Source organism: Thermobia domestica, chromosome 6 (genome assembly GCF_964235325.1).
Source record: "Thermobia domestica chromosome 6, izTheDome1.hap1.1, whole genome shotgun sequence".
NCBI lineage: Eukaryota > Metazoa > Arthropoda > Insecta > Zygentoma > Lepismatidae > Thermobia > Thermobia domestica.
Window position 1 is genome coordinate 140,611,573 of NC_137459.1, and position 14,978 is coordinate 140,626,550.

The 14,978-nt window shown below is 35.2% G+C and overlaps 1 protein-coding gene across 2 annotated transcripts in view; it reads right to left on the reverse strand.

The window, feature by feature from the left end:
• The window catches only part of LOC145688242 (cell adhesion molecule Dscam2-like), an 802,178-nt gene that overhangs the window by 633,379 nt on the left and 153,821 nt on the right, over positions 1-14,978 (reverse strand). For both annotated transcript variants that reach the window (XM_081762176.1, XM_081762175.1), the window contains exon 3: positions 1,907-2,056. In XM_081762176.1, coding sequence (XP_081618302.1) covers positions 1,907-2,056 — 150 coding nt within the window. The remainder of the gene's footprint in view (positions 1-1,906; positions 2,057-14,978) is intronic.

Consider the following 14,978-nt stretch of genomic DNA (forward strand, 5'->3'; position numbering starts at 1 on the left):
CTGAATGGCGTTCCTTAATAAAAGGTAAACTTTCACTGTTCTTGAGTTCTCACAATGGGTAATTTCTAACTAAAGGAAACAAAATTTGGATCTGATAATAAATTGCATCCATTTTCCCCTTATAACTGGAAATTTCGAGAACGCTGAAACACACGTTTGATTAATTTTATTTAAAGCTTATACACTGAATTTCACATTTCCAACTTAAGCTAATCTCTGCATTCGGTACCCATATAAATAAATAAATAAATAAATAAATAAATAAACAACGGAAATTTCAATATTACAAAAAATGCCTCTTATCAAACCAAATCGTAACATCCATGATAAATTTATTATACCCTTTGTCAATTATTATGTACGGCTTCAATTTCCCAGCAAATGCATTAATCTCCGGTTCCTTAGCGGTTTTGAAACCATTGACTTAAAAGTGTTTAATGAACGCGCTTAACGAAACTGCTTAAGTGAATCCCCACATTCTACACTTTGTGAATGAGTAAAGAATAATTGGAATGTTGTTGAAGTTGTCACTCTTTCCTTCCTAAGAGCGGGATTTTCAGGAACGTTAAAATACGTGTGTGCTTATTTTTAATTGAACTATTATATATCGAATTTCGTATCTCCGCCTTAAGCAAATCCTAACATTCTGATTAAACAAACGTGTCTGTATTTTTTAGAAATGTCTGTTTTCCCTCTTTATGTGCGGAATTTCCGGAAACGCTGAACTACGTTTCCCTTATTTTAGGGAAGATTTTATATACCAATTTTCATCTTTATAACTTCAGGGATTTATGACATACATTATTAATATTAAAAAAAAAGTCGACATCATAGGATAAGCATTTCAAAAAATCTGTCCTTAATTATATCCAAGTTTTACGTTTCTACCTGTAGTAGTATGACCTGGGCAATGATGAGTCACTCACTTTTAATACTTTATATAATAGTACCCAATCAATAGTTATATCCAGGTCAATGAGATGAATAATGGCACTCCTGATGTCGTTCATATCCACATTCATCCCGCATTGGGTTTGGGGTGAGGAATGGGAGTGGGATGAGGCTGACACGTAAAAGCAATAAAAAATGAACGGTATTATTTTCCAATATATAGTTTTCGAGATAACTGAGATGAACACTGACTCTCTCGATGTCAATTAAATCTAAGTTCAGCTTCCATTAGTGTGGGGTGAAAAGAAATCAGGGGCTCGGTGATAAAGGATAACTTATAAGAATGGGCGCCCGAAGAAAATTTTCTAAGTGGGGCTCAAATCCCTAGTTGCTATGTTACGTTTGATATTTTTATTTGCATTAAGAGAATCTTTAAAAAAATAACAAATTTTCATGAGCCAGGAGGGTGCTCGAGCCCCACCCTGCACTCCTATTCGGGCGCCTAAGCTTATACGTCAAGTTGGTTGCATATCATTTGAATTAAATTCATTCACGCTGTGAGCACGTAACACTCCTACCTTTTAAAAAAATATTCAATCATATGCAAAGTGTCTTGCATATCCCCATAAAACATGGTTGGTATCCATTTATAGTATCTCCTTAATATCAATATTTTATCAGTCTAATAGCTTAGCGTGAGACAAGTAATGCTTTCTCCCCTATCGTGATTGAACCTGAAACCTTCCGCACGGTAGATATGTATACCAACTACTTGTATAGGCTTAAGCTCTCCAACCGAACTTCATTTGTCTCCTAACATAATACTAAACACAGAACTAATTCTCCATTTGCAATATTCCATTGACTTCGATTTCAATATGAAATCAATATATCATTAACACAGACATCATTTTGAACCATTAATTATAGCGAGAACAGGGCAACAAATGTTCGAGTAGACAAGTAAATGTTACAGAAAAAATCTCGGAATATTTGAACGTAAAACCGTGCTTACCCTTGACGATGAGTCTGCCTCGGGTCTCGCTCATGACCGTCTCTCCTGTCAAATGATGGACAGTACGACAGCGGTAGTCCATGTAAGTGTCACTAGGCGTCACATTGTAGATGAGGAGCTCGCCGGATGGTAGCATATGGTACTTTCCATCTGAAATGTAATGTACGGAGATCATATAGAAAATGTCATCATTGGAAAACAAAAATATCTACACATCTATAGAGCCGATATGTAACCTGAAATAGCGTGTCAATCTCTAATGCACATATTTGAGCGTTATGTTGAGTAGGATATAATATTATCGTACAGTTTGTATCTTAGACTGCGTTTCCAGGTATCTATTTTCGAAAAGTGCAGGTCGATAAATCACGAATCTATATTTTTAAGAAGTTCTACTGATTTTTGTTTGTCGAAAATGTTACAAGAATGTGTGACTAATACAATAGTTTAGTTCCGCAATTCAAGTGAGTATGTTTTGTGAATAAATGTGTTACAATCTTTAATAATATTTACTAGTAGAGTATACCGATTGCTGAGGGCGATTTGACAATGTTACTAAGTAAAATTCAGTAGTGATCTAAAACAGTTTTACTTCAATTCTGTACTAGTTACACAACACAATTATTACCACCTAAGTTATTGATGTTATGCTGGATATTGAACTAACAAGGATACGTGTTTTAATTGAGTTACTTAACATTTTCGATTTTATTACTGTAGTAATACCACTCACACTTATCTAATACAAAATTTACGATTAAGTTATACTAGTTAATGTCTTAGATGTTATTACACAGCAGAATTGTGGTATTAAAATGATTCAATTTTTCTCCCACTGTTAAGGTGTTATTTCAACAACCCTATCGCTTACTAGGGTACAGTATATAAGTTATTTTTGCCATATGCGAAACTGTGCGTGGTGCATTTGACATTTATACCAATAAACGAAAAACATATAATATTTCCTGTATTACTTTGCGAAAATTCGTGTTTGGGTATGACGTTTCTGACAATATCATACGCTGTCAACATCAGCAGAAAATATCATACGTTGTTTGTTTCTTGCTATAAATGTCGAAAATACCACCTGAGGCTTTGCATATAGCAAAACTAACAACTAATATACACTCTCACTGTCAGTTATTAGATATTTATGATAACCTACGAAGTCGATGGTGTTGTGTTGGAATAACACCTTAACAATGGTAGACAAATCAAATCGATTTAACGCCATCAGTTTTTGCTGTGTATGAGACAGTATGTTCGGCTTTAAAATTACATTAAAAAAACATAATTAAAACCCTAATTGGTAATAGAAGTACTGGAGTTTACCTAAACATATTTTTATCAACTACTCCACAAAGTTTGCATATTTCCTTTAAAACTTAATTATACATGCATATTGAACTTATTACGCACACACATACAATATTTAACTATCATATCCAACATTACATGTCTCACATTACTTGTCTTTGTACGACTGAGAAACGTAAACATGTACAGTAAACTGACTTATATTAATCCTTTTACATTCGAGAAGTATTAACTTGTAAATTTTCTTGTATTATAGTTATGGATACAATATACCTATAGCTATAGATGCAAATGATCATAACTGTAGTCTATGCAATTGATTAGCTATTCAACACAAGCACTCTAAATTTTAGTTGCATAATTAGATTTGCTTATTTCGTTGACAGATAATTAAACATATTGTTTTATACATGGTAAAGACTGAAAAATAAACAAAAATATTTCTGTAACGCTCTTCAAATATATCATGAGCATTAGGAGATACATGAAGAAACATACTATACAGAATTAAAATTGGTGATAGGTAGAACAATGTACGTGCGGCGAACTATTGTGTATCCTCCGATGGACAAATATGCGATGTAGATAGAAGGTTTGATTCCACTAAGAATATATAATTACAGTAATATGGAAACAAATATCTGAGTTTCATCTAAGTTTCATAAATAATTACTTGAAGTCCCTAAACTTCATCACACGTGAACAATAGATTTACGAAACTAATTTGAAAGTTATATTTGAACTTTATCCCATCTTAGGATACGTATTTGATTGATATTTGTTTATTCATTAATACATATTCTGGACATGACCGGAATGTATAGCCTTAATCCAATCACGTAGGAGCAATAGCGTCCATCTGCAAATACATAAGTAAACTCCCTTCCCCTTAGGATAAATATTTAAATTAAATGCACATTTAACAAGTTAGTATCATTCACAGTGTGAAACTAACACCTACAAACTATGTAAATTCAATACTCAAATTTTAAGAAGTGCATCCGACTAAGGTAGGAGACAGTCCATAGTTTTCGGTCATTGAATTCATTGCTGGAAGTTGCTTCTTGATATATTTTAATGTTTTTGCTCTACGGAAATCAGTATTGGAACGAGAAACAATAACGCACCTCAAGCACTTCCGACGATTTTGAATAGCCATAATATGTTTTCTTGAGACACTAAATCCTTTGCAAGAAAACGATTTTCGCTACCTATTACCGTGTTTGTTATATAGTGATAAAGGTTGAAACCGGAAATGGTAAATTTGATCCTTTTCCGGTTTGAAGTGAGCTTCAACGAAGGAGGTGAAACTTATTGTTAAGTTGCTTAATCGGTTGCTAAATACCGCGTTTTGGTAACATTTACCGTTTCTGCTTTACGGAAATCAATAATGATACCGGGAGTAATAATAAATTTGAACCATTTTGGTTTTCAGTATGTTATTAGGGACTGTCATGATATGTTGCCTTGAGACGATGAATCGTCTGCAAAAACACTTTCTCATGCATGTTATGCTATCTTGAGACGCGAATCGTTTACTGAAGCCACTTCTCGCTATTTATTATCGCTTTCGTTCTATAGTGATAAACCTTGACATAGAAAATGGCTAATTTGAAGCACTCTCGCTTTGAATACAGACTTATCGGATCAGATAGTGGAGCTATTTTAGGGACGCTGACTTGATTACAACATATATATATATATATATGTGTGTGTGTTGATAGGGTTTACCGTTTTCTGCTATACGGAAATCAGTATTGAAACGGGAAATAATAGTAAACTTGAACTATTTCCGGTATCAGTAGTGTATGTAATGATATCCTGACACGAAATTGTGAAAAAAAAAGGAAAAAAAAAGAACACTACTCGTTATATGTTACAATTTTAACTTTATGGCGATAAATATTGAAAGAGATATGGAAACTGAAAGAAACACCTAGTAAATTTGAACCTCTTCTGTTTTTGGTTGAGTGTTGTGGATAGTCATGATATGTTGTCTTAAGATGCTAAATCGTTAAGAAATAATAATAATAATAATAATAATAATAATAATAATAATAATAATAATAATTATTATTATTATTATTATTATTATTATTATTATTATTATTATTTCGTGATCTGTTACCGTTTTCGTTCCATGGCGATATACGTTGAAACCGGAAATGACTAGTTTGAACCGCTTTCGGTTTGAATATAGAGCTAACAGAAGATATAGAATATATCCTCGGGACGCTAAATTGATTGGAAAAATAAGATCTACCGTTACCGTTTTTACTCTAATATCTGTAGACAGACAGTCGGACAAAGTGGTTTTATAAGACTACCGACACATATGTAAAGTATAGTTTGGAAGTCTAAACACTCAGATCTACCCAAGTAATGCATACATTACATTATTGACTTTAAATAGTGGAACCGTTTTCTAACTTTAGATGCTTTATGAATACAAAATGGAAATTAAAATAATATAGAAATTACCTCATTACCCTTATAGAGACGGACTTTTAAAAAATCGCTGTGACACATGCCTATTTATTTTAATAATAATATTGTGAGATTTTAATAAGAATATCGGCTAATTTCATGACAATCACAAGGTGGTGTATTTTGGAGTACATTTCGACACCCTCGCCGTTGATATACGTACTCTTATCAAACTAGCATGATGGAAAACCTAAGTCAAGTGCTATATTAAGTAAAATATTTTAAACGAGTCAACCATTTTTCCTTAATGATGTACCAAATAACGAAACTTCATTATGGCTATGTGCAGGTATCCCTTTTGTTAAGGGATACATTCATTCCAATAATTCCTCGCGTAACACGTGAATTGATTTTAACATGGAAACGTAAGAGTAGGTGTAGTTTGAGAATGAGTAAATAACCAAAATTGCTATATTTGCGACGAATAATTTAGATATTCAATGTATAATTAAGAAAACAATGCAAGATATGTAGTTAGAAACACGCAGGTTTCAATCTCATGCTGATTATGATGAAACAGTATCATCTTTTTGATCTCTTGAAAATCCTGGAATGGAAGGCTAATGACTTTCATATTTTGTTAGAAAATTATCTAAATTCATCTGACGAGCATCATTATTCGTTTCTCTGTACTGGTCCTTAAAGGAGGCCAATTAACGTAGACCTTCTTGGAAACGTTGTCACTTCATTCGGTGCTTGGATTGTTTGATCGTTTTCCCCTGATTACGTTATAGCGCAAGCTGTAAAGTAAGATAATTATAATGAGGGACACACGAGGAAAATACAATATATTTTCTACGTAAAAGCGGATTAATACATATCAATATATACGCATCAAATTAAATGAAAATATGTATATACTTAAGAGCCGATTTACATAAGTAGTTTACATTTACAACAATGGATTATATTTAATATATATATATATATATATATATATATATATATATATATATATATATTTGAGGAACATTTGCTTACTGAAGTAAAATAGCTAGTTCAGAAACGACGTTTTCTTAGTCCAATATTTGATTGAATGAGCACGGCATCTGATAACTCTATTGTACTATTATTGGTACGACTTTCACTAAATTTTGCAGTGTGTCTAATGAAGTTTTGTGCTTCCAGATGTCATTTATTGTTTTGCTTAACTCATATTGTATACTTACATTCATGAATGTTATCCTTCAAAGTATTTCACAAATTTTCGATTGAATTTAAATCCAGCGTAAAACTGGACCAAGGAAGTGATGTAAAATAACGCAACATATTGAAAAGTCCAACATACAAGCCAGTAAAATGACAGCATTAAATGAGTCCAATGCTGACATTAATGGTTAAGTGGCAGAAAACACAGTAGAATGGCATTTATGCTAAGATATTGGAAACGTGGTGCACACAAGGAAGAAGAATTCGCGGACGTAATGGGTACATAAACTCGTCTCCTAGTTATAATAACGTATTACGGAGATTGTGTCTTGCAGACAGGTTGGAAGTACATTGTGCTGATGCTAAGAGATCAGTGTTTATTGATCATTGATCGGTATCGATTTCCCACCCATCAATCTAATGACTGACTGAGAAACAATATTTACAATGAATAACTGTCATTAATGTTGTGAGTCTGTTGTTTTTTTTTTTTTTTTCAATTACAAGTGTTAAGCTGTAATTAAAACTGTTTTGTTCGCATCAAAAACAAGAAACACACGGTGCGGACAGTCCTTACTAACGAATTCATTTCTGTCTGAGAGTTCAGGCTTTGTTTACTTCCGTGGTATTGTGATTTTGTTGCTGAATTGAAGAAGTGTTTTTACGCTTATGTAACAGATCATGCCAATGCGTAATTTATGTAATAAAGCTGAGGGAGTCCCTTTCCCGATTATCTAACCATATCTGTCCTCAAGGGCCTGTCAACACGTGGCTCGAGTCAGTAACATCATCAGGAAATGTGGATCTTTAAAAACTCAAGTCAGACCGGTAGCGGGGAGTTAGTCGGAGTTAAACGAGTGAATTGGTAGAGATCAGTCGCAGACAGTCAATCTTCCATTAGTTTAACGAACTTATATTTTATTCTGGCTAGTTCTAGCCCGGTGACTAGAGAGAAAGATTGCGTTTATGATCAGAACGACATACCTCCGATCTTACAACGGTCTCTGTGTAACTCCCATTCTACGAGCTGCACCGCGAGTCTGTGAAGTACTGTAGCCAACTTTAGGGACGGGTTTCGTCCAATTCTGGTACCTGAACTACCAGTGGGTCACATCCCAAGTAAATCTAGTTGACGACACAGCTCTTTTTGAATGTTCGTTTCAATTTAAACACCCGTGAAACTATTTGTTTACTTATGGTGTTAATCCGGATGAAATCCATTAGCTTGACCTTGATACAGGAATGGACTAACCATTAAGCGAAGTAAGCACGTGCCTAAGGATCAAGGCAAGGGACACCACAGCAATTTTCCATAACCGAATTACCATGGGTCATGGGCCATATAGTGTAATACAGCAAATTGTACAATTGAATATATATATATATAACACTCATAAAGTACAAACATCCGCGAAGAGTCATGAAATCGAATGAGAAAAATCACCTTATATAGTCTAAATAAATAAATACAGACGCAACGTTGCATGTGTTCTACGAAACTTGTATACTTTGTGTATTCCAGCTCGCGCCAAGTGAACTTGTGGTGGATAAACACCGTTTGCTTGGTCTTTCTCGGAGCTCTTGCATTTCCTCTCACTGTTTTCGTTCTACAATTTCATTTATTCTCATCATCACCGTCATTCTTAGTTTCAGTGCGTAATCATGCGACATTAAACTAAAGCTTTCATTTTATTCATTTCATTACACAGTAATTCAATACGTCACAATGTTTAAACACAAGCGCAATCACGTAACTAGATTTGTATTATTAATCCAGAAGAAGAGAAACAGCTAACATTGATTTCGTCAGTTAATAACTTATATTCAGTAATAATTGTTTTATATGCATCAATATATTCATACCTCATTTGAGAAGTATATGCAGCTAATGATATACGACTACAATGCCTTTTTTGTTAAATTTATTATTTTTTCTCTTTGTTTAATATATACTGTGCCCTCTCTACTGAATTGTTTTCTAAAATAAGAGCTGTATATTCTTCTTTGCCTCAGATGTAACTGCAAATTGTTCATCTGTGAAACTATTCATGCGACACAAGCCTTTGTTTGCTTACGCTATCTCAGTGTTCCAAATTGGGATGTACTCTACCATACCGACGGGAATAATAGTTTTGTCTTGAATACATAAAACATAATGGTATCGTGAATATTGTGCTATGCTAGTGAGCATTGTTGTTTGTCTGCATTAGTTTATTCTTTTGCAAGGCTTACGCTCTTGTCTTCTTGAAGACGTATGTCGAATTCAATGCTAGTATTACATAATAATCGTAATATGCTGAAGCGCTTTTCTACATATTCATTTATACGGGTTGCAAGATGAATTAAAAGTAACAAAGGAGCTTGAATAAGTACAAATATTATAATAAGATTTTTTTTAAAATCATGAATGCTACTGTGTAATATGCTGTACTCTAAAATATGTAAAATATATATTTCGGAATTATTATAATTTCCCTGGAAAATGAAAATACAAGACTAGTACTGGCATATTTGTAATATGTTTTTTTTAAATATATTTTACTATTTTCGTTATATCATTACTAAGTTTTAAGCTATGTTATTACTACCACACATGTCTTTAGTATTCTCGTCTTGGATATTTACAATTTATGTTCAATTTCTAGGAGGAGGCACGGTGGCTGAATGGTAAAGCGCTTACATCTGGTGTGTGGAGTCTCTGATTCCTGGTTCGATCCCCGGCGAAATAACTTTGTGGTAGATTGGATCGTTTGCGTACGTTTTCTCGGAGTACTCTCGTTTCTCCCATATTATAATTCCACCAGTTTGTCCATCATCACTCACTTGCCTTAATCGTCCGTCTTCTTTACCCTGATGGGCATAATGGTGGGACTTAAATTGAAATATTTAATTTTAATAAAATATAGTGGGACAATATGTGGTTTGGATAGCACGTGAAGCTGGAGGTTTGACGTCACATATACTTTCGGTTTTCGGTTTTCAGTCACATACACACGAAATCCGAAAAAAAAACAAATTTTCGGTTTTCTCCAAAACCATTTCGGTTTCTCACCGAAACCGGTTTCGGTTTTCTTCAAAATTGGTTACGGTTTTCTTCAAAGCCGGTTCTGTTTTCACCGAAACTGGTTTCAGTGAAAACTTTTGGAAAACATAAAACTATTTCTGTGGAAACGCAATCGGTTTCCGCAGAGCAACAAAATACTATTCTGGTCAGAAATAGAACAAATTTTGAAAAAAAAAAAAAAAGGAACTTGTTTTGAAAAAAAAAAAACCGGATCTGCTGAAAAAAAAACGAATCGTCTTTGAAGAAAACCAAAACCGCTTTCGGTGAAAAACGAATCCGTTTTTGGAGAAAACCGGAACCGTTTTTTTAAGATTTTCAAAAAACGGTTTTTGTGCCCACCACTAATTCTAATACTAGTTGTTAGTCATGATTATGGAAAATAAGTATTTTCGTATTGTTTGTATACAATGGATGTAAGGGAGAAAAAAAATATTTGTAGTTGTAACCCTATTCGTCCTTCATAATTAAAGTAATTTGAAGTTACGTTACATTTAAGTACAGTTTAATGCTTCAGCGTCTCCGCTTGTATTTTATTTGCAATATCACACGCTTTCCATTCTTTGGATATCAATAATGTTCATAAACGTACAGGATATTGGACACAAAGAAAGAAACATTACAGTAAATAAATGCGGCTTTTATTGCGTGGTTGAAATCTCCGTTATATTGCATTATCGCAAAGTAAAAATATTTTATCATAGTCTTAGTAAAGCAAACGTAATTAATAACTTCCCCAGTCTTGAAAACAGCTGTGGCTACGCGTCCAGTAACTGGGCACCGATTACGCGTCCGGCAGTGACGTCACTTCCTTGCAGCAGACGTAAAATTTAAGTTTACAATCATCGCACGTTTGCAGTAGTCTACTAGATATATATTTACATAGGCTAGAAACTGTTTGTTGGATAATTGGTTTTATTAGTGTCAATATGGTCTACATGCTACAAAAGGTCTAAAGAAACAGGAAGTTTGGCGTAATGATCTTGAAGTTTTGCTGTCGTCTGCTATTAATCCAATGTTCTCGGGATTGCTGCCAGAGTGAGTGTTGTTGTGCTGAACTTTTGTTACCATACAGCTGTAACATCTTCAGAGCTATGTATTGGAGTGTGCTTGTCGTCAATTTATATTATATCTTAAGGAATTGCTGTGTTTCTATTGGTTGGTGTTATTGGCCAATGGCGTGCTCTTATTTTGCCGGTGGAAACTATTCTCTGACTGGCTGATGATTCTTTTCGTACTGAAAAGCTGCAGCCAGATGTCAGGTAGATGATAACCTTCGTCTCAGTTGATGGAGAACTTGTGTGTACGAATGAATAGTTTCATGTATTTTCCTGTTCCAGAACTGTTTGCTTTTCTTTAAAACTTCAATTTGGTCCCACATAGCCGTATTTAGGTAAAATAGTCCCCCGTTCAGATCTCCGGGTGGGGACTGCTCCGGGAAGAACCATCAGAGGAGAAAATAATAACAACTTTAATTTCACCATAGGAACCTGGAACGTACGGACTCTACGACGTGAGGGAATTCTTGAAAATTTAAAAGTGAAAATGGACAAATGTAAAGTGGACATAATGGGCTTGAGTGAAGTGAGATTGCCAGAGAAAAATGAGATAATATCGGGAAATTACAGAATATACTCTTCGGGTGGCGATAAGGTGAGAATGGTGTCATGATAGCAATGAAGAACGAAGTAGCAAGAAGTGTAACAAAAGTGGAATACAGCAGTAATCGCTTAATGTTTGTAAAACTACATGCAAAACCAGTGGAAATTGTGATAATGCAAGTGTATATTCCAAAAAAAAAAAAAAAAAAAAAAAAAACGGCCATGATGATAATGAAGTAGAAGTAATGTATGATCAGATTAGTGGCATATTGCATCAGGAAGGAAGAGGTAAGACAAACGCCGTAATAAAGGGAAACTTTAACAGTGTAGTAGGAGAAGGAGCTGAGAATAAGGTAGTGGGACCGTTTGGACTAGGCAGAATATACGAACGAGGTAAATTGCTTATCGATTTCTGTAGGCAACATGATCTGGTGATCATGAACACGTGATTTAAGAAAATAAAAAAAAAACGTGGAAAAGTCCAGCAGATAGGAAACGCTACCAAATCAATTACATTCTTGTGAAACAACGTTTCAGGAATAGTGTACGAGACGTGAAGACACTGCCAGGAGCGGACATTGAATCGGATCACAATCACCTGGTTGCGGAAGTGCAAACCTGGTTAAGGTCGATCAAGAAAAATGGGAAGAGAAATCGAAAATGGAACTTGGAGCGACTAAGAAATATCGAAAATGATGTGAAAGAAGAAATTGAAGAAAAAATATTTGCAATGGGCTTTAGAGCACCGAAAAAAAGAAAAACATGGATAACTGAAGCAATGCTTAAGAAGATGGAAGAACACAGAAGGGCGAAAAACACGGACATAAAGGAATACAGAAGGCTGAATAATGAATTGAGAAGAGAGGCAGACAAAGCCAAAGAAAAGAGCTCCCACGTGGCTAAGCGGTTAGCGTACGCGCCTTTGGCGTGGGAGACCCGGGTTCGATTCCCGGCGGGAGCTCATGTGGTTCGGATTCCACGTTAATCAGTAGGTCCACGTCTCATATAGCCTCGCTGCTGAACGGGACGCTAAACTAAAATCAACTCAACTCAACAAAGCCAAAGAAAAGTACATGGAACAGATATGTGAAGAAATAATTTAACTTCAACGGCGCGGCAGATATGATCTGATGTACCAGAAAGCAAAAGAATTAGGAGGAAAAACTAACAAAAGTAAACGAACGTTCGGCATCGAAGATCGAAAAGGTAATGTAACCACTGGCCATCAAAAAAATCCTAAGAATTTGGGAGAAATACATAAAAGATCTGTATGATCAGAAGAACCACCACAAATATATTCCGATCGAAGAAGAGGAAGGGGTGGATGATGATGAAAAAGGAACCAGTATATTGAAAAGTGAAGTAGTACAAGCAATCAAATACATGCGGAGGAGAAAAGCCACTGGAGAAGACATCATACCAGTAGATTTGTTCAAGGGATTAGGAGACAACGCAATGAAAGTAATGACTTCATTTATCAACAAGATCTACCGAAGCGGAGAATGGCCAAAGAATTTTCTTGATGTTGCAATGATTGCATTACCCAAGGAAAACCAAGCAAAGAAGTGCAGCGATCACAGAACCATTAGCATGATTTCCCATACTGGAAAAATCATTGCACGCATACTGAATAGGCGGCTGGAAAGTAAGATAGATGAGAGGTTAGAAGAAGATCAATTTGGATTCCGCGAAGGAAAAGACACCAAAGATGCTATGGGATTGATGAGAATTATATAAGAAAGAATTCATGATGTAAAGAAAGAGTTGTGTTTGTGCTTCACGACTGGCGAAAAGCTTTCGACCGAGTCAATTGGACGAAACTCCTGAAAATACTTAAAGAAATCGGAGTCAACTGGAGAGATCGACGACTCATTCAAAACCTGTACACAGGACAACGAGCGAAGCTACGCTTGAATGAAGGAGAAACCAATAGTGTGGAGATTGGAAGAGGAGTCAGACAAGGATGTAGTTTGTCGCCCCAATTATTTAACATTTACAGTGAATGTTTAATGAAGGAAGTATTAATGGGAATTGGATATTTCAAGATTGGAGGACAGATCACTAACAAGATCAGGTATGCAGATGATACAGTTATAATAGCTGAAACGAAAGGAGGACTACGAAAGATGATTGACAAACAGTTGACACTGGAAAACTGTAGGGAATGGAAATTAACATCGAAAAGTCGAAAGTCATGAGAATATCCCGTGGAAACTCACCCTTACGGATCAGAGTAGAACAAAGAGGACTTGAAGAGGTCGATAATTTCAAGTATCTGGGAAGTATTTTGACGACAGACGCTTACTGCACGAAAGAGATCAGGTTAAGTATTACCATAGCTAAAGAAGCATTCAACAAGAAAAGATCACTATTAACTTTCAGGTTCAATATTGGACTTAAGAAGAAGTTGGTCAAGTGCTATATATGGAGCATTGGACTGTATGGTTCAAAGACTTGGACACTACGGAAGTTAGAGAGGAAATATTTGGAGAGCTTCGAAATGTGGTGTTGGAGGAAGATGGAGAAGATAAAACGGACAGAGAGAGCAACAAACGAAGATGTTTTAAAACGGATAGAAGCAAAGAGGACACTTCTAGCCACCATCCTTAGTAGAAAGGCTAATTAGATTGGACACATCTTGCGAAGAAATTGTCTTCTTCACACCGCCACAGAAGGAAAGATGGAAGGGAAGCGAGGAATAGGAAGAAGAAGAACGCAACTGATCGATGATTTGAAAGATAGGAGAAAATATTGGGAGTTAAAAGAGGAAGCTGAAGATCGACAAAAGTGGAAGAAACATTTCCAGGTCAAAATCTAATATTGAAAAAAAAAATCCTCATTAATTCCAGGACCTGCCGAAAGGTAGAATACTTAATAATAATAATAATAATAATAATAATAATAATAATAATAATAATAATAATAAGCCGTATGATTGTGTTGTATGTAGTGTTCGGATATTGCAGATTTTCCAGGTTATTTCAGTCTGGTGTGTCGCTGGTGTTCTTTCATTCTCTCTTCAATGTTCCTTCCCATTTCACCTATGTAACTGGCGTTTCATTCGCAATGTGATCCTATAGATGCCCGGTGTTTTTAATTCCAATGGGTCTCTTGTGGTTGGTAATAAACTCTTGATCTTCGGTGGAGGGCAGTGTACCATCTTGATCTTGATTTTCTTCAGTAGTCTTGCTAGTTGATTGGAGGTTTTTCCCATGTATGGAATAACTGCAAATTTTCCTTGTCCTCTTTTGTGGTGCAATTTCTGCTACTGTATTTTCTCATGGCTGTCTTGATCTGTTTCGACGAATACCCGTTGAATTTGAATACCGTTTCCAGGTGAGATAGTTCTGTGCTTATATTATCTGCATCTGCTATTTGGTATGCTCTGTGGATTAGAGCATTTAACATGCCCATCTTTTGTACAGGATGATGAAAACTTTAGCATCGAGGTAGGTAT